This window comes from Seriola lalandi, unplaced genomic scaffold (assembly GCF_002814215.2).
Source record: "Seriola lalandi dorsalis isolate HSWRI2012SDOR001 ecotype SW California unplaced genomic scaffold, Sedor1 jcf7180002054188, whole genome shotgun sequence".
Taxonomy (NCBI): Eukaryota; Metazoa; Chordata; class Actinopteri; order Carangiformes; family Carangidae; genus Seriola; species Seriola lalandi.
In genome coordinates this window covers 433,356-458,072 of record NW_019524741.1, presented here as the reverse complement: position 1 = coordinate 458,072, position 24,717 = coordinate 433,356, and the positions used below count along the sequence as shown (strand labels likewise).

Sequence of the window (24,717 nt, the reverse complement as noted above, 5' to 3'; positions counted from 1 at the left end):
TCTACTACTTTACTTGAAAATAAGGGAACTACATAAAAGGACAAAGATCACATTTTAGAAACTCATTAAACTTTTAGACGGAATCAAAGCATCCCATAACACTTTCATTTGTACAAAGGCTAAATTCATTTCTGATCAACTAAAATCCACATACAGTGTTTGAACCCAACAGTGGATATAAAAAATGCAACAACTGCTGCGTCAACATGATTATCTACTGTTAATATGCAGTAGAATAAGAGGCTAATGGCATTGTACCATCGCTTGAAAGCACTAGAAACCCGACTGGGTTGGCACAGCAGGTCTTAAAGAAAATGAAGACAAAGCAGACAAAAACTACTTGAAAAATATCTCCCACTTATATCAGTTATTTTCAATATATTTTAGTTACAACTACGACTCATGGCCAGTGTTGTAAAGTGTACTATAGTGACAAGTAAAATAAAACATGGCTGGTTTTCATACTTGTTCAGCAGTACTGTAAAAACCTAATGCCCCCCACCCACTCACCCCTTCATTCCTTCAATCAGACAGTCTCATCATTTGTTAAGGTTGCATTCATTTTTTAATTTTTAATTTTTTTTGCCTGGATGGATTTTTTTCAGTTCCACTGACAGGAACAGTCCACAGGCTCTTGGAAGTTGTACTCCACGACTGTGGCATTGCGAGAGCAGTAGAGTGAGACGGAGCGGGTTTGTAGTCCACTCTCGCGGCAGCACTTACAGAACCTGGCGTGACTGTTGATGTTAAAGTTGAATATGGTTGCAGACGGGCATTTCCCATCACAAGAATACACTGTAACCTGTAAGAGGACGGAGAGGGGATGATGATGGGAGACGAGAATTCACAATAATAGAAAATAATGCATAATTTTTTTTTAGCAGTATTTTTTTTTCTCAGCTAAATCAGCCTCCTCATTTCATGCTTGCATTTCTCTCATCTCTCTCACCGGTGCATTACTCCTGCAGTCATCTTTTCTAATAGTAGTCCGAATGGCCACGCGTTTGCATGTCTTACCATCCTCTTTACCTATACACATTACACACAGAAATAAGATGCACACACAGAGGTAACGCTCAGAAATACGAAGATGCAAGTACAAACATACACAAAGAAACACACACTGGCAAACACATGCTCACACACAATCTCTGATCATTTTACCACAGAGACCTGTCATTCACACAACCCGAAAGGCCTATTGAGCAGGGCTCTTTGTTGCCCAGCAGTAGGATCTTGCCTTGATTGACAGCTGGGTGACGGGGGAGGGGAGGGGGGCACAGTTCTCACAGCAGAGATCCAGCTCGCCAATTGGCTACTGACATAAACTTAACCTTGTTTTTAAGTCAATCAAAGCCAGTTAAATGGATTCTGTGTGAGGCTGGAATGCATGAAAAGAGTAAATGATCTTCAGCTTCTTCCAGTGGATCAGTGTTAAACTTGAGTTTTTTTTGTCACACAAGTGTGTGTTAGGGCTTTAAATTGAGTCTTTTCTATTAAAGTTAACATCTCTCATTGTCAGATGAACGGTCTCACAGTAGATATTTCTGCAGGGTTAAATGTTGTCCGTGATATACGGTGTTTTGGGGGTTAATCAGAGTGAGGATGGAGATGAAAAGACAGACACACACACACACACACAAAAACAGACACACATTCACCCAAAGGTTGAAAGTGCAAGTGAATGAGTCATTGAGTGTGAGGGTGCCAAAGAGTCATTGCAAGTGGGAAAAGTGCAGAGTGGTGGTACCTGTGTCACAGTTAGTACTACCAGTGGGAGTTACAGGATTAACGGTAAACGGTAAAACACCCACTCCAGAACCTGGGAGCATCGCCAGGATTGCAGCCGTCCGGTTCAAAGGACGTCGGGAGAACACACACAAGGTTACGTTTGGTTCATAAAACACAGTTAACGTTACACACAAACACATAGAAGGATGGAATCAGTACAGCTGGCAAGCACATGGATTTCACTTCTTTTTTTTGAGTCACTCCAGGCAGCCAGCCAAGGAACTCAGTCATTTGATGTACTACAAAGAGCAGCTCAGCAGGGCAAACTTTAACCCTGCACATCTCGCTTCCTCATTGGTAAAACGCTCACCATTGCACACCCTGATTGGCCAGACTGCAAGTTCACTGCGAAAGCAGGCAAGCGGGAGAGACTGCGATGCCAAATCCACAGGGAGAAAATGTCACCACTGCATGTTTATTAAAAGTTTCATAAACACAACTTTCATGTGTCATTACTCAATCAAGTGAAAGTTCAGGAAGTTATGTATTGACTTAGCAATGACTTTTTAATGTTGAGTACAGCCATATTTTATCATTCTATATAACTATTAATTATTAAGTCCTTCAATTTTCCATCAAATATTTCTTCCATCTGAGCTGTTCTGGCTCATGAATATGTCAGCAGAAAATTTAGGGACAAACTGGGAAAGCCAGGGATCATGGGAAATGTAGTGATAGGCCAATAAAAGGTTTTTATCTCTACCCCCTTCAACAGGCCACACCCCCAACCACTCAGCCATTAAGCCCATCCACTGCCAGGCAACAAGGCGCTCACCCATCTGATTGACAGCTCAAAGCAATACAAGAAGCACCAATTAAATTTGGAGACTCACATGTCCTGCAGCAACCGTCCACGTAGCTCTGAACCACACCGCCATTCTGCAAGGGGAGGAGATGTGAAACGAGAGTTAATGGGAAACACCATTTAACATTTTAATACATAATATGAGTTCACGAATAAATTAGTCAGAAGTCTTAATTGATACATAAAAGTTGAACTGTTACATAAAAAAAAACTATTATTGTGCATTAGAAAGCTTTTGAAAATGAATGTAAACAACTAGTGGCATCAAGAGTTTTAACCTTAAATTCCCAAATATAGTACATTCAGAGGTTCTGACCTGAATACACTCTGTGTCATTGAAAGGCGGGCAAACCACCCCAGATGCAAGGATCACTGCTCCCACCGCTGTTTCCATACAGTCGTAACGTGTACAGTTCTCCACCCAGGAACTCCCTGCCTGCACACACAATCAGAATCAGTATTGCCTGACAAAGGGAGGATTGGGAAACATGTGGATGTATTTGTTCTTACAGCAAAAAGCTCTGATGTCCCGTTTTCATTGGTGAAAGTACAGGAAACATTTTTACAGGAGCCGCAGCACACCTGAGGGTCTGAGGATGGAAAATACACCTGGTGCTAAAAAAAAAGATGAAGCGAATGCAGGAATGAATGACGAGTAGAGCAATTACGGTGTGATCTATCGAAATGTGTTAAATGTGTTGAATGCATACTGGTCCACATTTTTGGGAGCAGTTGACAGAGGTGATTTCCATGGCGTAGAAGCCAGAGTCTGGGTCTCTGTGATTTAGGCAGTGGACAGTGTAGCACAGCTCTCCCTCAAAGTACTGAACCAGAGACTGGCCTGGTCCCAACACTGTTACCCCTTGGAAAAGACACACCTCTGCCTTCTCTACACACACAAACACAAACAGGATAAATAACTATACTGTAAGTGACAAAGGTTTTTCATGCTATTCAGGTACCAGGCAGCCTGGAAATTGAAGCAGTGAATAAATAATGTCTACAGCATGTCTATTGTCACAGGAGTGAAAGGTGTGTCTGTGTGCTTTCATGCATGGATTATACATACGGCATATATACTGAGGACAGCCACAATTGGTGCTGCTGTCTGGAATCTTGACCAACACCTCCCCCTGAGAGAAAACAGAAAACAGCTGACTTAACTGAATTTACTCACTTTTTCTTCCTTCTAGCAAAGACCTGTTTAGATAGTGACTTGTGATGCAGCTTTTTGCTGACTTACCACCTGACAGATGGGGAGGGAGCTATCACATTGGCATTCTGGGAGTGACAGAAAGAAAGTTAAAGAGAGAGCTAGCTTGACGCTTATGCAAGAACATGACAGGCATAACAAAGTCTGAGATTATTCCAATCATCAACTCAACGCAGCAGTGAACTGACACCAGTAACAAATAGGATTTATGTGTGTGCATGTGTGTGTACCGCAGTGATGCTGTGGACAGCAATGCCCGGGTACAGCAGTTTGAACCAAAGAGAGACCAGGTGCACAGCTCAAAGGTGATTCAGGGCACAGGCTGACATCACACACTGCAACACATGGAGACACACAGGAAGAAACTATAAACATGACTTTGAAGACACACACACACACACACACACACACACACACACACTTACCACAATGATACTGTGGACAGCAGCTGTTGGTGGTGTTTAAATCCACAGCCAGAATTTCTCCATGTGAACATGTTGGAATGGGCTCAATACATGACTCACACACTGATCAGACAGAAAACACAAACAACAAACACAGTTTTGTTGCTGTAATTAAGATAAAAAGTCAAAAATGGAGACACAGCAGATGGCCGACCCATACCAAAGACGTCCAGTTTTAGACTGACCTGTGAACCACAATTAAAACTTACCACACAGGTAAGAGTAGCAGCAGGATTTTTGCCCCCTGACCTCCACTAGGAACTGATCTTCCCTGCAGTCGGGGGCAGAGACAGGAGGGCACGCCATGGGGTCACACTCTAAAGACCATTTACAGCAAAGTGTTTAGTGAAAGCAAAAGTTAAGCCCTAATATCACAGTCAACAGAAAGTTTCAAAAGTCTGAAAGCTTTGCACTAAAAAGCTAAAAAATGGAAGTTTGTTTGTACCACATCGGTACTCTGGGCAGCAGGATAGAGCACTGTAACCCATCAGTAGCCTGTTCCCATTATCACAAGGTGGAACTTCGCTGTCACAGATGGTCATGTTGCACTCTGACAGGTAGTGAAGGAGCAAAAACAAAGGGGAAAGAAAGATGATTTAATGGGTCTTATGTTCACTGAAATACTATGATTTTTGATGACTGAAATTAGAGGGGATACTGGTTAGCTACAGAACTGATGAACCATCATCAGCAATATAATATAGCTATAGAGTGAGACTTAAAGAGTGAATGAAGAAAAAAACATTAAACCCTCATCTCTGAATCATAATCTCTAGAAGTTCATATCAGGGACCAAATGATTTGCTTGACAACTTTTAAACTCACCACAGATCTTCTTGGGGCAGCAGGCTCCTTCTTCCAGTACATCCAGTACATACTCTCCCTCCCTCTCACACAGTGGTGTAGGGACAGAGTTACAGTCTGGTTCAACAGCCACCACAGAGCCATTCTCCATACATTTGTAAAGACAGCAGCCGCGAGCAGAGCCATTCCACACCTCGCCCGGGGCCCGGGGGTTACCCTCGTTATCTGTGCACACTAGATACAACATAGCCGAGTAAATACACAGACGATGCAGCTATATGTGAGTCTAGGATTGATATAAAGCACAGTCCAAAACTCACTCAGACTCTCTGACAGTGCAGTTTTCATCACAAATGCATGTAATTACTCTTTCACTCACCACAGCGATCCTCAGTTACGCAGTAAGGGGAGTCAGCACGGTGCAGAATGGTACCACTGCGGCACACACACTCCTCTCTGATGAAGGAGCAGGTGGTTTCCTCATAGTACTCTCTGTTCAAACAGGTGCGGCTGGTGCAGGTGCTCACACACGGCTGATACTCCTTTCCAGGGGGACATCGCAGTGCTACAGGATGACAGACGCTTAGCAATGCATGAACAAATGAGAAACATGAGTGAGTACATCTGCATGTGTGTGTGTCATTTCTTCGCCCGTGTCTCCTTACGGCAGAAGTTGTGCCGTCTCCAGCTGATGCAGACTTGATGTGTGTAGCAGACTGCCACGTACGCCGCCAGAAAATCACACTGGTGATCTTTGTAGTGCAGGTCCCCTGCCCACATGATGTCGCAGAACTGCTCCGGAGGCACCTGCAAATTCACAACCAGGCCACAATTATGTCATGTTTCATTATGATTATTTTCATTATTGATTAGCCTCTTTATTTATTAATATTTTTTGGATTACCCAAATAACAATTTAGTCTTTAAAATGTAATAAAAAAACTCCATAGTGATGTGGTCAAACAGCTTGTTTTATCCGACCAACAGTTTTAAACCCCAAGATATTCAATTAACAATGATATAAAATAAAGACAAACCTAAATCCTCACATTGGAAAGGCTGGAAACAGAGAATGTTTAGAGAAAATGACAAAGTAACAACACACATGCTCTGCAATAAAAACACTTTGTGAATACGGTAGCTACCTTGCTGTGGCATGGTGTGAAGGCTCTCTGGAAGAGCATGGAGAGACAGGTGGAACAATCCCCTGTGGTGCAGTTGTCTCCGACCCTGCGTGTGTGTTCGGTTTCATCGGTAGTGTGCACTCTCCACGCCTGCAGGAAGAGCATCATGTCTCCCACCTCTCTGACCACTGTGCCATTGGGCAGCCTCAGGTCATCTTCTGGGTTCCCATCACAACAACCTGGCATAATGGTCAGACAAATGTTTGGTGTATGTGTCGATGTGAGTTATACATCTGCATTGTCAGTGAGCAATATAACTGTTGAGTGAGATAATGTGCTTGTGAACCTGCCTAATTACACCAAGTGGCTCTCAACATCTCAAATTGTCATATCCCATAATGACACAAGTCAAAGTGATGCTGCTGTTTAGACATTAAGCCCTTAGGTGCTGATGTCTAGCACTCAGATAAATGAGGCTGGTGCTGACGCAGTCAAAGCAGGTGTGTATGTGTGTGTGAACTCACCACAAAGGCCTCGAGTGGGCACAGATGCATTATGAGGAGTAATGTACTGCAGCACCATGATGCCAGTGCTGTGATACCACTGCATGCTGACCCCACCAGGTGTATGAATCAAGTACATGCTGCCTGTGTCCTCCACATAGAGGGAGTGATGGGAAAATGGGAGCCTGACAGGTCTGTAGTTCATTGTCACCTGGAGACAGATGGACACGAAGGGGAAAAAGAATCACATTAAGAGGCATAAGTTGAATTTTTGGCAGTAAATTAGGTAAAGGGAGTCACCTTGCGATCCAGTCGGTTGATAATGATTCTGTAGGAGGAGGTAGTGATGTTCAGCTTCTTAAAGCAAAGACCAGATGTCCCACCTGTTGGATTCTGTAGCAGAGTGAAATTACAGAATGTAATGATACAAGATTAATATTTACTGAATGCGTAACTTTTGATTCTGATGCAAACACATCTGTAGGGAATGATAGGGAAGGGAAGTGACTGTACTCACAGTCCTTCTGATGGAGTTCACACTCTACAAAGAAAAGAAAACATTTCACAAAAAAAAAAAATTGTTTGATTTAAGATTCAGTTCATATTTTATTCTTTGTATGTTACCTGGCTGGTTGGACATTTCTCCACAGTGCCAATAATAGTCTCTCTGGGCAGGTTAACCAGGATGTAGGAGCCGTTATCATACAAGGCTACATTGTTGCCATCAAAGGTGATCACACGCAGGTCTGACATCACAGTGCAGCGACCTGGGAAAAGCCAGCCGTATCAGAAAAATCAAACACATCATCTGAGCAAACAATGGGTTCTATTCACTCATCCTTCCTATTACTGGACCAATAGCAAAGTCAGATTTTTGACATAAACAACCAAACCTACAGGGGCACTGCCACTGAGGACAGCAGGGGTCTGTGTTGATGAGGATGGGCAAGCCCAGCAGACTGCACTGGGGCTGGGTGGTGTTGTAGCGACAGTGGAGAGAGGAGTTGTGAAGCAGCAGCTCTCCATTGAAACAGATCAGCTCTGCACATTCGTCGATACGGTAGGAGTACGGGGGCTGTGGAGTCACACACCTTTTGTTTTAGAAAGCATGTCTACATGCCACAGCACTCCTTCATAGCCATCTGCAGACTTGTTTCCATTAGTAAACACAAAACAATTCTGTACGTTGATTTTTTTTTTCCAGTTTCTAAATCCATCAACCTGCACATACACATTCTTTTGACTGTGCATTGATACGTATGGTAATAGTATGTTTATTGACAATTAAAACATTTCATAATGAAATGTTTATACTAACCAATCCACAGAAAGCCTATACAGCATAAAGCATAATTTGTACTGCAAGAATGTAATAGGTCTTTTTTCACAAAGGATGATGATGTAATCAATGTGATCAATTACATAGTAAACATGGCATAAATGTCGCAATTTGTCAAGTTCCATACACAGATTTATCTTTCAGGTGTTTATGTGACTGTACATTAACCTTTAATTACGACAGCAACACTTACTGTGCAGGGAGTAGTGGGGAAGAGAAACGGAGGTGTTGTTGATGCTTCTTCTGTTATAGGAGAGATGCCAGGACTTGTGACTATTTCTGTGGTTGCCCGCTCAGTAGTGGGCTCCACAGTTGTAGGAAGTGTTGCTGTGGTTGTCACAGCTACTGTTGAGGTTGTTGGGGTGGTGGTCTCTATGGTGATGGTTGTATCTGCTGGTCTAGGTTGAGAAGTGGTTGTGGTTGCAGTGGTGGTTTCAAGGACAGAAGTGGTGGAGGTGGGGGCGGAGGTTACGGGGGTAGTCAGCTCTGGTGTTGATGGTGCGGTGATGGTGGTAGAGGTAGGACTGGTGGTGGAAATAAGGGTAGTATGGGGTGGAGCAGAAGTAGTGCCCTCAGTGGATACAGTGGTGGGCCTTGCTGTGGTGACGGTCGTAGTGACCCCTGTGGTTTGGGTGGGGATCATTTCAGTCGTGCTGAGAGTGGTTGTCTCTGGTGGGGTTGAAGGAGCAAGAGTGGTGGAAACAGTAGTGGTGGGCGGAGCAGGAGGAGATGTGGATGGAGATGGGGTGAGCGGACTGGTGACATGCTCAGTGGATGATGTTGCACTGGAAGTAGTAGGAGTGGTAGTAGTTGATGTGGTTGTTGTGGGCCTGATCGTCGAGGAGGTAGTTGTTGCTCTGGTGGAGGTGGTGGTTGTGGTGGTGGTCGTAGTCGTGGTGGTGGTAGTGATAGTTGTCGGCCTTGTGGTAGAAGTAGTAGTAGTCGTAGTGGTTATTGTGGTTGGTGTTGGTGGTGATGTTGTAGTTCTGTTGGACCTTATCACATATGCAAAGGGCGTCGGAGTCGGGGGCAGGGACACACCTGGAGGAGACAATTAATATTATAAAAAAATGATTTACTTAATAAAATTCATAAAAGAATGCCAAGAAGACTTGTAACACTAATTTATGTGTTGTATGAGAAAAATATTACCTTTCTTATGGCATTTTTAAGACAACAAACTCATCTGTTGTACTCACAGTCCTCTGTGTAGACACATCTTCTAGTCACTTCATCAAGGACCATGTTCTTAGGACAACGTGGGAAGCAGCCCTCCACACTGCAACATACAAAACCTATTTCAGAACTTGAGACTAGATTATGTTGGCTGTATAATGAGTGCTTTTAATGAGGCAAGCCTCTTACGGAGGCAGAAACTGGCAGCGTGTGGCATCTGGGTCACTGCATGTGTGGACACAGGGGCTCGCGCAGGCCTGGTAGCGCCACTCACACATCATACGGTAAGGTATCACAAAACTGCTTTCTGCCAGAGAAGAGGAAAAATACTTGATTTGTTAGTGTTTGCGTGTATGCATATGCATGTATGTGTATGTTGGGTACAGTAATTTGTTTCTGACCCTCCAATGTGAAGCTGCTGCTCATTTTGAAGCCCTCTGAGGTGTCATATCTCTGGGCTTGTGCAAAAGTGCGTGTCAGTGTCAGAAAGAACCCAGGTTGGCTGACAAGCTCAAATGAAGTGTGACCTGGCAGAAACAGTCCCTGGTGCTGGATGAAGGTTGCCCTGCGACTAAACTCTGCATCTCGAGTCCAGCGCTCCAACTGAAGGCGGCTGCGCCCAGACACGACAAGGAAATAGTTTGGTCTCTCAGCAGACTCCAGTGACACCACAGGGACACCTGGGAAAATAAGAGAATGGGGGTTAATGTACCCCCAAAACAAAGAGCAGTAGTGTATAATTGTGTGAATGTTGACACTCACGTGATGTTCTGTCCTTCTGCAGCCCTGCTGTGATCATGAAGTTGAACAGTAGGCCTGGGGCAGGCAACTGCCCAGGTCTCTCTGTTACCAGAGGAAACACTGAGCTGCTGGTGCGATTCACTCCGAACATGGTGTCATTATAGACAGCACTCAGCAAGGAAAATGGGCCATTTCCTAGCTCTGTGAGGGGAGTGCCGGAGCAAGAGAAGAAATTAGTGTGGTGGCAAGCTAGCAGGGAATCAGAGTGGTTGACATTTGGAAACAAAAATCAACCAATTAGCTCTCTGAAAATTAGCAACCCATATTTCTACATACCTTGATTATAGTATTCACAATCATAGGCTGAAAGAGAGTAAAAAAGTTATAAAGCATTTCAGTAACATGGATGTAATCACAAGACAACATATAATGAAAAATTACAGAATAGTGGGTGATGCAAAGAGGGACTGGTCAAAGTGGGTCAAAGAAGTTAGTAGGGGTCACATCCCTTATCTGTATAGAGTAGACCAGTGCACTATGAGCATGTGTGTGTCAGTGTATGTGTGTACTCACGACAGACAGAGGGAGATCGCCAGTGTATTGTGACCCCTTGTTGACAACACTTGTGTGCATATGCAGCGATGGACGTACAGAGACACTCACAGTCTCCCCCACGGTTACAATTACAAGTGTCTGTTAGGCAGTTCCTATAGAACCAGGCCACATCCACCTGGAGGGTACACACGTACACACACGTACACACACACACACACACGTACACACACACACACACACACACAATCATAAAACGAACCGGGCCAAATCTCGCTGGGGGGAACTAGGGGAGGTCTTGTTTAGGGGATGAGTTGTTCTCAATAATTCAGACAGGGAAGGAGTGATGAGATATCAGGATAAAGGAATGTGGGTCAACCTCTGGTGCAGAGAGGATCGGATGAGCTCGGATGACAGACAGACAAAATGCATGAGCAATGAGTTGGTCCGTCCAATGGCGAGATTAACAGGACCTATGTGTTTCTGACAATCGCTACCGGCTACTGTAATGCACATATACCGCATACTTCACTAGAGCAAAATTTTTATCTCTAGTATTCTGATTTTAGAAGATACGACAAGCACAGATATTGATTAGCCGGTGTCATCCTGGCTGGAGCAGCAGGCTTGCACTTAAATATTAAAGTCGTGTTACTAAAGGGGTATTACAGACATTTTATTATCATTATATTGCTTATGAACACTTAAAAAAATCTAGTCAGAAAATCTGTGAAATATTGGTAATATCAGGGAAGTCATAAAACTGAAGTCATAAAAGTGTAGCAGTTGTTTAGGTTTAAGAACAAACACTGACCAAAGTTGCCCTATAATCCAGATTATACCGCAAACCAAAAAAACTATTGTCTTTGCAGAGCAAGGGCACTTACATATTGAATTAGAATGAAGGTGTTTTTCTTGAGAAAGGTGAGTTTTGGAATCAGAAATGTAGAGATAGATTTTATCTGGCTTCCTCCTCTCCAATTAGGATGTAGAGAAAACTACAGCGAAATCACAAAAATGAGGATGTTTGGCTAATTTCAGTGGTGTTTTCAAATGTTTCTTCTCCGTTTTGAAAAAAATTGGAACAGCTACAGTGAACATACGATTCACTGTCTGAAAGTAAGAGACGCATAGCGTCTTGCTAGACTTCAGAAAAAAACTCTCGGATTTGTCCTCTAACCATGACTTTATAGATTAAAGCTTTGAAATCCTCTGGATTTACTTATTTGCGTGAAACCATCTTTTCTATATAAATCCAAGCAAAGAAACAAACTGCCATGAAAAGAGCAGGATCAGTTGCCTCTTTGCCCCCTGAATGATAAGTACGAGGCAATGTTTTTCTTACTACACTTTAAACAAATGTCCTGTACCAATATTTTAATGCTATAGTTGCAGTCCCAAATAACACACAAACTTATACAGTACATAGGTCAGAAAAAGGAAGCGATGAAAGGAATACAGAAATAATATCTCCGATGAAACCACTAGTTAAAGATGTTAAGAAATACTTTCCCAGAGTGAACATATCAGGGCTACTTCATAAAAATTGAATGCAAGTAAAGCCACAGGATTCACTTACTCTTCAGTACTCTATTAACAGATTGTATATAAATATGTTTTCATGTTGAGTGTGTCTGTTTGTCATTGACAGAGGATTAATGCTTAAAACCGGTGCCGTGACAGCAGTTATTCAAGACGTTAATTAGGAACAGCACATCATCAATAATCAAGTGATAAAACACATTAAAAGCTTCATAAGTAACTGTTAAACAGAAATATGCAAGGATTAACACTTACATATCAATTATGTTCACCTCTATTGAAAGTGTTAGTTACTTACATAATATAAATAAAGTCGAGTAAATGTAGTGCTCCGGTGTGATCTTTGGCTTCAGTTTTTATGGTGGTTTATGGCCCAAATAATGTTTCTGTGCATATATACATGGCTCCATCTGCTGGCCACAATGAGACATACTATACTGCAATAGAACATGGACCTGTGTGTCTGTAGATGAGTGTAGCCTTGCACTTGATGTGGCATTTGGTATTTTTCTCTGGGGAACAGTGTGCTGGGATCAGTTAAGAGTTGTTCCTGTAACCCCTCAACAACTGCTACTCCCCTGGTGCAGTCAAGATAACCTTTCTACAGCTGCATTCACTCTGTAGGGACATTTGTATGTGTGTGCATCAGTTCAATGGGACTCACCACGTTGTGACAGGGTGCAAAGACATCGCTGTAGAGGAGAGCACATTCCCTCTTGGCGTACGGCTGTCTCCCTAAGTCCCCTTCACACGGTCGTTCAACTATGTAGTCACTTTCGCACTAAAACACACACACATACACACACACACACACACACACACACACACACACACACACACACACACACACACAAGGTGATCGAGTGTCTGATTACTCCTAAATATCACAGTGGACACGAGGGAGACATGCACACATAAATTACAGGAACAACAGACAGTTAGAGAGCCGTGAAAGACTTAGTGAGTGAAGGACAGATAAAGACAGAAAGAGGGTAAATGGGTAAACAATAGAGGAGAGGAGCTAAGCTGACTCATACCTGTCCAAGAGCCCAGCTATCTCCAAAGGTCTGTGCATTACTGACTTCCATGTGGCTAGAGGTGGTCATATCATTCACCGTCACACTGTCAAAATTTCCACATAGCCCGCTGAGAAGGCCCTGAGGGAAAAAAAGCAGACTCTGAGTCATGTCAATCATGTTTTAGGATTCCTTTTATAACAGTCCAGTCTCTGTCGCAGGACAATTTAAAGCAGTTATAACCAAAATATATTACTCCCAGTCCAGACCTTCCACTGAGGTCCAGCTCTGATGTGTACAGTTGTCTTGCGGTCCCAGAGGACGGTCAGGTCCTGATTGGAGAAGTGGACCACAGTGTAGTAGCCTGCTTTCCACAACTCAAATTCTGACCCTCGACCTACAACAGTGGATGGGCTCTAAGGCAGGAAAAAGTATTGTTAGCAGGTACTAGCAGGAATCGCTGGATTTTTATTGATATATTTAACTGATATATTTTTGAGAGGAAAAGAAACCCCGGTAAATTGAGTTGATTGATATATAGAGAGTGTTACTGTGTGTGTGTATTGTCCGTACTGGGTTGCCAGAGTTGTCGGTGAAGTAGATTTTGGTAAGTCCCACGTGAATAACCAGTATTTTCATGCACACAATGCCGCTCTCATAGCAGTCCTTGTTTTGGGCAACAATGGACACCTCGGTTTCTCCTTCACTCTGATCACAGGGGAAGACAAAATATTACTCTTGTGAGGAAAGGAAGTCTCGTCAGCGCTTCTCATCTCTGTCCTAGAAAGACAATGTTTTAATTTGTTTGTTCACAATTCTCCCTTTACAAATGCCACTGCGTCCAAAAATTCAAATTTCAAATTTGATTCTACCTGTTCAAGACACTGTCATTCTGGATATGTGAGAGGTGACAAGAAGAGGAAGCAAGTCTAGGCTATTAAGACAGCTGCTTCCCCATACTTTTCAGGTCTGCACGGTGGCCACCAGTTTGCTGGGTCTGTTCTGCTAATTCTAATTCTATATCCCTGGGAGCGCAAGAGCCCTGGGGTTTGAAGTGAACACTGGTCTCTTTGTGTTGCTACAGCTTTGCACAATATCTGCTAGCATTACCATGGTGCAAACCCACCAGCACACACACACAAACACACACACACCTTAATCTGCTCTAATTAAAAACCACTCTCTCTTCCAAGATTAGAAACAGGCTTGGATTTTCTCTCCCAGATCCAAATCATTCCTGGCCAGGAAATGCTCCTCCTACACATCCCATCTCTCTCACACACTCACACACACTCACACACTCACACACACACACACATCAAAAATACCATGTTACATCTTTACTTGCACATGCAACACTCAAATGTGCACACCAGAAAGTACTCATAGAGGTCCGCACACACACAGACTCTACTTACTTTAAGCAGGTAGACCTGACAGTCAGAGTGGTAGTCATACTCAAGGCCATCAAAGGTGTGATAGTGTCTGTCACTGTAGACAGTACACACAGCTGGACATGGTGAGTAGGTGCAATTAAAATAGCCACGGTGACACACACTGAAAAGATGGATAGGTGGATGTAGATGAGAAGAGTAAAGAGAAACAGAGGTAGGACAAAATTGCTATTTCATGCCACACATGCAAACTCGCACATACTAAATGCAGTAAAAAATACTTTGTAAATAATATAGCTGTGTCACTGCTCAGTCTGGTGCTTCTCTTCCTATGGGAAAATACAAATAGGGAGTACAGTAAAGGTATATACCATTTATAACATGATGTTTCCACACTTTCTCCAGGCAGGTATTCAAGGCCCAACCAGGCACAGGGACAGTTCTCTGGATAGTAACATTCCCCATGGTGCAGCACCAGCCTTCATGGACAAAACATAACTCACATAGGAGGAACAGAGCAACACAAATGTGTGACTTAAAACTCACATCACATTAAGTAAACTTCCTCATTCTCTATGTAAAACCTATGTATGTAACCTCTGGAGTGGATTTTGAATACATTATAGGTGTGGGAAGTAAATAAGATAACCTACCACTGTGTATTGTCAAGGTGCCTTTGATGAAGGCTTTTAATTCCCAAATGAAAAAAGCATACACTATTGTAAATGTTCTGTCAGTTGTCCTTCAATAAATACTCCTTTCGAAAGACTATCCATGTGGATTTTGACCATTAATGACGGATGACTACTGACTAACACTCTAGCTACCATGCAGCCACTGATCTCAGTTGCTACTAGTTGTGTTCTCATGTTGTTGCTTTTTACATTACATGTGTTTTACAGAATCTGAAAGGAGATACTGTAATGAACACCAAGAAGTGACTCCCTGGAAGTGTGGAAAGTCACTCAAAAGCTTATGGTATGTTTTGCAGAGTGGACTAGAATACATATTACTTTTTAAGGTCTTTTAAAAACACAAATACACAACATTGGAAGGCAGCAGGTTCTTATTTTACCCAGGAGGGCAGACACAGCCAGGGATGCATGGTGTGTTAGGAGGGCAAGTGAGGTTCAACATCAAGTTACGGCAGGTTGGTGCACAGGCCACGCCTCCTCTCTGCTCGGTGCAGCTGTGGTACACTTTCCCTTCTGGACACTCCCCGACCTCTTCACTATCAGGCTCTACAATTTGCAAGCACGCACGCATGCACGCACACACGCGCACACACACGCGCACACACACACGAAAATCAATGCCCCAGTCGCCTTAAACATCAACCACAACAGCCAGTCATGGGAAACAAGCTACAACTACAGACATAAGGCTCTTGATTTCAGCAAGAGGGACACAGCATGAAACAACACTTTGTTGTTGAAACGAACGAGAGCAGGAACCAAAGGGAGGGGGCGAGTGTGGAGAGTTACCTTTTTCCTCTGGCACACACTCCATCTTCCCATTTCTGCACAGACTGATGGAGGAGACAGGAAGGGAGAGAAAAAGGAGTGAGTGTTTGGGAAAGAGAGTAATGTTATCAAACACAAGGTTAGTTTAAGTTCTCTACATCTCATTTGACAATCACTCAAGCTACACTGTGTGCAGTTGGGAGAACAGCCAAAGCGAGTTTTCACATTTCAGTGCAGGTCAAGGCCAGCTGTGACTCACCAGGGGCCGGAGGCGCTGAAGGTCACCTCGCCTGGCTGTGACACACCACCCATGGAGTAACAGTGACACTGAGACCTGAGTAAAAAACCGATGACATTTTTTTAATTACATTAACCACTGTGCATAGTTTCTGCAAAATGGTAATTGATGACCATCATTAAGATGATATATGAGGTGGTAAAGTCTTACAGCTGCACACAGCGCTGGCGCACATCGTCATAGTAACTGCCGTCTGGACAGCCACACCCCTCGGAACAGTCGTCAGGGTTACATGTCTCAGTGTTTGACAGAGCCCGACAGGAACGCCCACAAGATGACACACAAGAGTGGTACAGCATACCACCAACACACACCACTCCTGTGAACACACATACACATTTTTATATAACAGAATGTCAATTTAATTTCCACAGTTCTGTGTGCATGTTTTTACTGAATGTTTGCCACATCAAAGATACATTATCAGTGCCACGTGATGGACAATAAAGTTTTTCTGATTCTGATACAAACACAATTGCTGAATACATAAACTAGTGCACAGTTTTAAATTGTGACCATCTTGGGTAAGATGTTTAAACACAAAACAGTATAAATAAAAGCGATCCAGAAGCTAAATACTTACCACATTCAGAGACATGTGATCTGAAATTTATATGTACTCCGTGTTTGGAGCAGAGGTAAGCGTAGTGAGCCAGCGCTGTGCACAGACAGCTGCTCCCACAGTGACAGGCCTGGTAGCGGCACTGCTGCTGGTAGATGTTTGGACTGATGTAGCCATGACATGGGGCAAACACATTCCCCAGAAGCACCTCACACTGGGATGCATAGAATACTTGAACACACAAAAACAAACAAAATACTTTTTTTGAAATATTTACAGTTATAGTCTGAACAAACTGGCAGCCAAAACCTGTACAACTCATGGTGCCACCCAGGAATCAATAATACTTAGGATATCAGGGTGTATAGGGCAGTATGTAGGCCTGCTGGCAGAGGTTAATCCTCTTCATGTGAAGTATGACTTTATTCATGCCACCCTTCACTTGTTCCATTTCCCTGTATTTAATTGAATATAGACCAAGATCAGACCATAATTACCATTGTGCTGGTTCATCTCACAAGGATCTACAATGGGCAGGTTAACTGGAGCTACACAAGCAGATGACACCTTCCAAGCATTGGCATGAAGCTGGGGAGTGCCCTCTATCATACCTGCTGGAGACCTACACACACACACACACACACACACACACACACACACACACAAACACACACACACACACACACACACACACAGTCTGGTAAAGTGAAATTTTCAACACTGATCTATATTTGTGAAGTACTTGCTCACAGGAAGTCATCTCGTAGATTTCCATTGAAGGTTCCACAAAGGCCCAGCGTCTGTCCACGCCATTGGCTCTCCAGCTGCAGATAGACCCGCCCACCTTGACCATCATAATGCAACCTCAGACCAATCCCTACCTTTAGCTGTGTAAACACAGAGGTCAGCTTCCGCACCTCCACTGTATCTATATGCCCAGAGACAAACAATAAAACTCATGATCAAAGATTAAATTATTAATAAGAGTGAGGGACTTTTTTTTTTTTGAGCACAAAAAGTCATTGGTGTGAACGACACATAAATTCAGTTGTTTGTTGTTGTAAGTTTTTGTGATTCCTACCATCAACATAAGGCAGGACAGGTGCCGGGTTGACACCGATTATCACCTCGCCCTCTCTGGTCAAAGTGATCTGATGACCCACATCTTCATCCAACACCATTGTCACTGACTGAATACACACCTGCTCCTGTACACACACGTACCATACAGGAGGGCTAGTTACATCTTTGTAGGATACTGCAAGATTGGTGTGTGTGTGTGTGTGTGTAAGCCATAGTCACAATACCTCTGCACAGGTAGTATACTGCAGTGTGATAGTGAATCTGCTACCGCTGCGGCTCTTTGCCAGGACGTAATGACACGCCCCCGCCTGGAGAAACATCCTACCATCAAATGTTGTCACAAACACATCCCCCACCACCGAGCACTCCGCTAAGAGGAGACAGAGAGTGGCAACTTATTGAATCTGAATCCACTTCTTCATCTTTTGTTTGTAAATGGTATTAAAGGATAATCTTACCTGTGCAGTTGTTCTCAGTGCAGTTCCACATTCCTCCCATGCACACACTAAAAAAGAGGAGCACCCTAGGGTTAGCAGCACATTGACCATGATATATGCTCACTGGGAATACACATCCAGACTCACCAGACACTGCAGCCCTGTTGAAGCACATGTCCTTGCACATATGATGTTCCATGGTAAACACATGGACACTGAGAAACAGCGATACATGTTCCATTCTGTAGGATAAGACCTGCGGGAAAGAGGATTGGAAAACAAGAGTAAATTCAAGGTCAATTAACAGAGAGCAGAGAACAGAAATTAGGAAAGTTTTGTTTGAATACCATCAGGGCAGTAGCAGCCATCAAGACAATGCAGGTTGGTTCCCAGACACTCTTTCTCAAATGTACAGGTGGGCGGACAGCAACTGATACAGTCTCTATAAACAAAACTCTCCTCACAGCCATCATCTACATACAAACACAAACACACAGTTTCACACAAAGGCAGATTACAGAGGATAAAATAAATTATTTACACAATATATATGTATGAAATAACTAATCTGTTTTCACAGAGAGAGCAGAGCTAATCCTGGACGAAATTAGCTCTGAAATTAATCCATATTTTTGTTGATGGTAAATGGTTTTGTAAGAATAAAACCTGCGTTTTAAAAAATACTCAAAATACATCAGGACACAACATTTGCACTGATCTTCCATTTTTCAAATGTCAAGAGCTGCAATGGTAACTTACTACAAGAAGGGAAGCTGTCCCTCCACTCCCTCACTGGATATCCAACATGTGAGCAGGCTCGGGTGTACTCAACCAAGGCTCGACAAAACGTTTCCTCATCATCAGATCTTAAAAAAAAAAAAAAAAAAAAAAAAAAAAAAAAACCTTTTATGAAATGTTTTTTTGATACTTGGTTTCTATACAAAAAGTTTTATTACTGTAACTCAATTTACACTAACAACACAGAGAAAAGGATGAACAAGTAACAATAAGCAATGGAAGCGTTTTGACTTACACACAGAGGTCAGACACACAGCCGGCCACAAAGGGATTTGGATCAATGTTTTCATGACATGACAGAAACGGGAAGAAGAGAAGCGCACTGCATTTCTCTATGGCATCCTGCACACATTCACAATAAATACAGTATGGTATGAATACAGAGCACATGACATAATAAGAGACACAGCAAACCAAATACTGTTGCAGTCTTTTAACATACAATGACCAGTCTGGTTCTCCCTGAGTTAAAAATAAAATTGTTTATGTGTAATGTGATGGGCCTAATTACATTCCATCTTTTGCAGTATGTGAATCACACAATCAATATTCAGCTGGAGTATATGCCAATAGTAATAATGAGTGGAGTGAGTGTTTCTGTGGTTCTTACATCCATGTCTGACTCAGACTGGCACGGTCCATTGAAGTCAAGATCAACCAAGGGACAAGCTCTCTCATGAGGCAAATCCACTGCCCAGCTGTTGGCAAACACTGCAGATTCATCAGTACGAATGCCTAAAACACACCATCAACACATATTAAGGATGGAAGGACACCTAGCACATATGCCCAGACGAAAACCACCAGAAACAGATAAAATGCATGGTTTAGCACATACACAGGCTAAAGATGGAGTTGATTCACCATTCAAACATGCACACGTGCATTTCTGCCTCTTTATTGTCACCAAACACACTTACACCAAACATTAAAATAAAAGTCTGATTTAAAAAAAAGGATATTAAGAGAGGAAATCGGATTTAAACTGTGTGTTTGTAAATGTGCCATGAAACCTAGTCGATTGCAGCTCTTCAGCCAGAGCCTTTCCACTTGTTTACTCTCTTTCTCTGAGCTCATCCAAACTCTACTGGACAGCTCTCTGCTCTAACAAGCAGGGGACCGCAGTTCATATTTCTGGTCATCTGAGGAAGGATTCTTGCTCCTTCCAGCCATTCAAACCCACACTATCAGTTCTCCACTGTCCTCCCTCTGTGGTCTCTCCAAGTCCCACTGCTACTATAATTGGTCTGAGTCAGTGTTGAGCGTATAATAATAATAATTGAGGTGAGTGGGTGCTGAGAGAATGGATAAGAGGATGAGGGGCCGGTCAGGCCGGTCTTACCACGAGCTGTGGTGAGGTCATCGCCAGCAACATGGTTAAAGTTCCCACACAGGCCACAGGGGGCGCCTTGGTGCTCCTCGCTCATCTTCAGGTAAACACCAGAACCTCCGTCCCAGGCCAAAGAAAAGCCAAACACACTCTTCACCAGTAGGTAATCGGCCAGTCGCTCAATAAACACACCTCCTACAGTCTGAGGCAGACTTAGCCTGATATTTCACAGACAGACACATTAAAAGAAACCAGGGAAAGTGACCTCTTTGAAAAGCATGATAATAATGCTCTGTTGTGACTTTCTGGTCAGGACAGGATGGTGATTAACTGAGTTGTTTTTTTCCTGTTCTTAGCGAGTTGTTTTTATCGAAAAATTTCAAAATCTATCTCTGCGATTTTTGTTTTACATCTTTGCGGAACAAACACACACACACCTGCGGCCCCCCTGGTGGACCTGATAGCCAGAGATGTGGATCTCCTCCTCATTTGGAAAGAACAGGCTGAGAGCTCTTGGGCATGAATACACACTCCCGTCACACACTCTGCTGTTGTGGACCTGAGAAAATAAGATAATGGTAGAGAATTAAAGAAAGGGTCGAAGGTTCGATTAACCACAATCTGTAACCTGAGCTAGCAATCTAAAAATACAGGCACCTGTTTGGTGATGACACTGCCAGCAACAGCCACAAATGGTCGTTGTGGTGTGCCATCTGAATTGCTGCAACAACTTAATTTACTTAATTTAGGCTATGATTATCAAACAATTTATGTCAGAAGATACAAGGAATAAAGGACCTTAGATATTAAGCAATTTAATCACAAGTTGCAACGTTGAGTGCTAATTACTAGTATTTGTCGGATTTAAGGATAAATATAAGGATAATATACTATACTTTTCATTTCAACTGACTGCTTCAACTCAAGACATAAGTCTAGCAGGACAGATTAATTGTTTGATTTGTTTTTTTCATATGAACAATACAAATATCACCAGACTTTTCCTTTCAATGAGAACTTGCAAAATTGGTTGTTGCTGTTTAGTTTGAGTTTTAAAAGCTACGTGAGATAGCTCAGAAAAAATAAAAAATGTCCAAAGTCTTCTGGAGGAACATACTGCATTCCAAATGCAGACAATGTGAAACTAAACAAATGAATATGACAATTGCAGTTTATATAACTCCTGTTTGTTAAAGTATTTTGGTTGGTTTAAGTAGTTCAATAACACTGTATTGAACTGCTTTACCTGATTCAGTGTATTATTTTAGTTTAAATGGAACCTTGGTGTTGCTGTAAAAGAACATGCATTCTGAGCCACAATACAGTGTTTGCCCAAGTGTTACATACTGGTTAAATATTTCAAAGGGTAATTTTAAATCAGTATGCTCTTACCCACACCGTGTACTGTGGTGTAGCTGAGTGGCAGTCCTGGGCCAGAATGTAAGAGCAGGTACCAGGGAAGTAGAAGTATATTCCGTCAAATGTTTCATAGTGGTGCTGACCCCAGGATCTGCAGATCCCGTCTCTATCCTGGCCCTGGTTAGGTACTGAGAGGAAAGTGGGCAATGCACTCAGAAGATTCTTGAAATGATGGAGTGAATCAGTTTCATGTGGTGACACAAACGAATTTCAGCAGAAATTGACAGTTTACTAAATTAAGAGAGCAAGTCATAAACTGTATCTCTTTTATTACCTTTATATCTTTGATCATTGAACTTACAAGCGGAAAATGAATACCGGAATTTTCTAAAAAGCCCTTTGTTACAGGAAATTCCCAGAGCTGGTTATGCCAAGATGCTGCCTGAGACCCTTCTCGAACTCTGAGGGGGTGGAGGCTGGTGAATCACATCTTCACATCAGTCTAATCTTATCAGAGAGTGGCTTGTCATGCTAATGGTAATCCAAAATGATACATTTTGTAAATGACATTGTACAAATGTTGATTACAAAATACCAACATTTAAATTAACAAAATATTTGTTATATATGTTATTTAATATTTTGAAAATGTGTGTTCTGTGGCATCAGGTCCATTACCCTGATCTTCAACTTTTGCATTACAGCTGGGAGTCTTGATAATTTGTCTTGAATGAAGCTTTTATGGTCTTTTTTTTTGAGAAACCTTGTTGGTATGGTCCATTTCACACTATCTTTGTTTTCTTGAGTATGATAAACAATGTACATAGTCAATCTAAGGATTTCATTTCAAGCTTAAGTTCAGTTAGAGGCCCATCAGGAGCTATATTCTTTCCAACATGTGTCAACACTTAATTACTTCGTTGAAATTAAAAATGTCTTTACAATAAATGTGACCTCAGCTCTCTTGATATACTGTATAAGGACTTTGTTCAGAATATAGAAACCAGAAACTCCATCACTCAGCCCTTAGCCTATTACCTTAGTTCAAGTGATTTTATATCTGCTCCTATATCTGAGTAAAGTGTGTGTGCGTAGGGGTGGGGGGTGTGGGTGGAATTGGAGAGTTTTGGATTTATTTCAACAAAGAGAGATAGAGAGAGGAAGAGAAAGAGATCTGGGGAACTCTGATGATTAATGCTGGAGTGTGTGCAGGTAATTAACGTTTGCTGAATGATCGGAGAGCATGATGCGCACACACGAACAATCTCATACACACAGTCATTGTTGTATAGCTAGATAGTGTGTAACTGTTATTAAAAAGTTGTGAGCATGCTAACCAGCAAGTCTATTGCATACCAGGAATCGTGCTTGTAAGTCAACCATAGGGTTGCTCTGTGAATGATTTTATTGTAAATCTGAGCTGACACCAGAGGAAGATATGTAGATGTGTGTGTATTACTCACTGATCTGGCAGCGGTCTCCCAGTGCCTGGAACTGAGCACAGTCACACACACCGCCCTCCTGACACCAGCCACCATTGAGGCAGCCGCAATATTCTGGGAGAGACGTGAAGAAATTCAAGTTGACTTTTCCCAGCCAATCTGATAGTTCTAAGCTTCTATGAATGCATTTGGGATCACTTCATATGTAGTGGATTTACCTGAAGAAGCATCTCGGGCTGTGTAGTTGTGTAAAATGCTGCGTGACAGAGAACCCTCCGATAGCAGTGGTCTGTAGGTCTTGGAAAACAACGAACACTTAGAGCAGTTCCTCAAATGCTTCTAAAGCTTTAATGGCATCAGTGATAGAGTGCTGTATGGTTGGTGTACCTGCTGCTGTAAGTTAAAAGTTGCATCAGGTTGAGTGGGAGAAACTGTATGTGTTAGTGAGTGTGTTTCATTCTTTACAAAGACAGCTTTGTGCCGGTTAGGGTGTGCGCATGTGGGTGCCCTGACCTCGTCTGGTTCTCTTAGGTGTAGTGTACCAACCTCCTCCCCGAGGAGATCCCGTTTCCTCCGAAGTGCATTAGCCCTTCTGCACACACACAAACATGCACATTAGTGGGAAAAAACAGTCAGAGGGGAGACTTAAGTGCACTTTACACCACTTGAATTCAGACAAACTACTCTTTACTGAACCCTCACACACACAAGTGCACATACGCACGCACGCGCACACACACACTCGTATGCTGTCTCTGTCACACGCTCTAGTGACACAAACAGAAAGTGCAAATGCTTTCATCACTGTGAACCTATAAAATTGTGTGAGATTATTCGTGAAAAAAAAACATGTTTTTTTTTAAAAACAATATTACTTACATTTTGGCCACACTATTAATGACAGAAAATCAATCATTCCATTTTTTCCCTGAATTTACCTCTGTAGTCTTCCCTCTGCCACTGATAGTCGGCTCTGAGCTCCTAAATACAAAGTTAGTACAATTAACATTGAGTTGTTAACCAGTCAATGTAGATATCAATTATCTATTATAAAACCATTTTTATAGCTATAGTGTCAGATCAGAAACATTTTAGTAATTCACATCAGGACACTTAAATCCTATAATATACTTGATGCTTCAAGGGGTATTATGACTTTATAATATAAATAATCTTTATTACCAATGTTAAACCTGTTAATATCCCTCCATGTTTATAAATGTAGTTCACATCCATATCTGTAGGCAACTTTATTACACTAATGTAACATTTTGGATAACTAAAACTGTCAGACTCACCCTCAAGTAGCAGCAAGTGGGAGATTGAAAACGACATGAGAAGAAATCGTTTCACTGTCCACTTTAAGTTCATCTCAGAGTCCGAGGATGTCCCGCTGAAACGTTAACGGTGCATCTCAGTGGTTCCGAGAGGAAAGGATTTAGGTATGTTTGGCAGCACCGGGACGATGGCTGGTTGTAGCT

At 42.4% G+C, this 24,717-nt stretch overlaps 1 protein-coding gene across 1 annotated transcript; it reads right to left on the bottom strand.

Annotated features, from left to right (window-relative positions):
• otogl (otogelin-like) lies at nucleotides 1-23,820 on the bottom strand. Its single transcript, XM_087173358.1, has 55 exons — nucleotides 23,779-23,820; nucleotides 23,455-23,533; nucleotides 23,258-23,350; nucleotides 21,828-21,982; nucleotides 20,873-20,994; nucleotides 20,448-20,653; nucleotides 19,716-19,840; nucleotides 19,341-19,447; nucleotides 19,067-19,173; nucleotides 18,655-18,780; nucleotides 18,455-18,563; nucleotides 18,329-18,375; nucleotides 18,095-18,240; nucleotides 17,869-17,995; nucleotides 17,538-17,715; nucleotides 17,285-17,409; nucleotides 16,809-17,018; nucleotides 16,376-16,544; nucleotides 16,187-16,261; nucleotides 15,949-15,992; nucleotides 15,540-15,705; nucleotides 14,836-14,943; nucleotides 14,489-14,627; nucleotides 13,644-13,778; nucleotides 13,340-13,486; nucleotides 13,092-13,211; nucleotides 12,719-12,835; nucleotides 10,534-10,690; nucleotides 10,297-10,323; nucleotides 9,982-10,161; nucleotides 9,621-9,899; nucleotides 9,409-9,526; nucleotides 9,243-9,322; nucleotides 8,237-9,084; nucleotides 7,602-7,779; nucleotides 7,329-7,471; nucleotides 7,222-7,245; nucleotides 7,005-7,097; nucleotides 6,726-6,915; nucleotides 6,223-6,440; nucleotides 5,743-5,884; nucleotides 5,457-5,642; nucleotides 5,099-5,311; nucleotides 4,719-4,823; nucleotides 4,483-4,590; nucleotides 4,235-4,336; nucleotides 4,040-4,144; nucleotides 3,840-3,877; nucleotides 3,666-3,729; nucleotides 3,307-3,485; nucleotides 3,107-3,211; nucleotides 2,913-3,032; nucleotides 2,625-2,670; nucleotides 950-1,029; nucleotides 1-802 (listed from the first exon to the last, which is right to left on the bottom strand). Exons 1-55 carry the CDS (start codon nucleotides 23,818-23,820, stop codon nucleotides 602-604), a joined length of 7,653 nt encoding a protein of 2,550 aa, XP_087029484.1. The 3' UTR covers nucleotides 1-601.
• Nucleotides 23,821-24,717: the final 897 nt, after the last annotated feature.

Excerpts from the sequence above, each read along its gene's own strand:
- otogl (XM_087173358.1), bottom strand. The coding sequence starts at position 23,820 with ATGCACTTCGGAGGAAACGGGATCTCCTCGGGGAGGAGGTTG. Across the intron at positions 14,944-15,539 it reads GGCTGTGTCTGCCCTCCTGG|GCTGGTGCTGCACCATGGGG; the intron begins GTAAAATAAGAA and ends TTGTCCATGAAG. Across the intron at positions 4,824-5,098 it reads CTGCCCCAAGAAGATCTGTG|AGTGCAACATGACCATCTGT; the intron begins GTGAGTTTAAAA and ends ACTACCTGTCAG.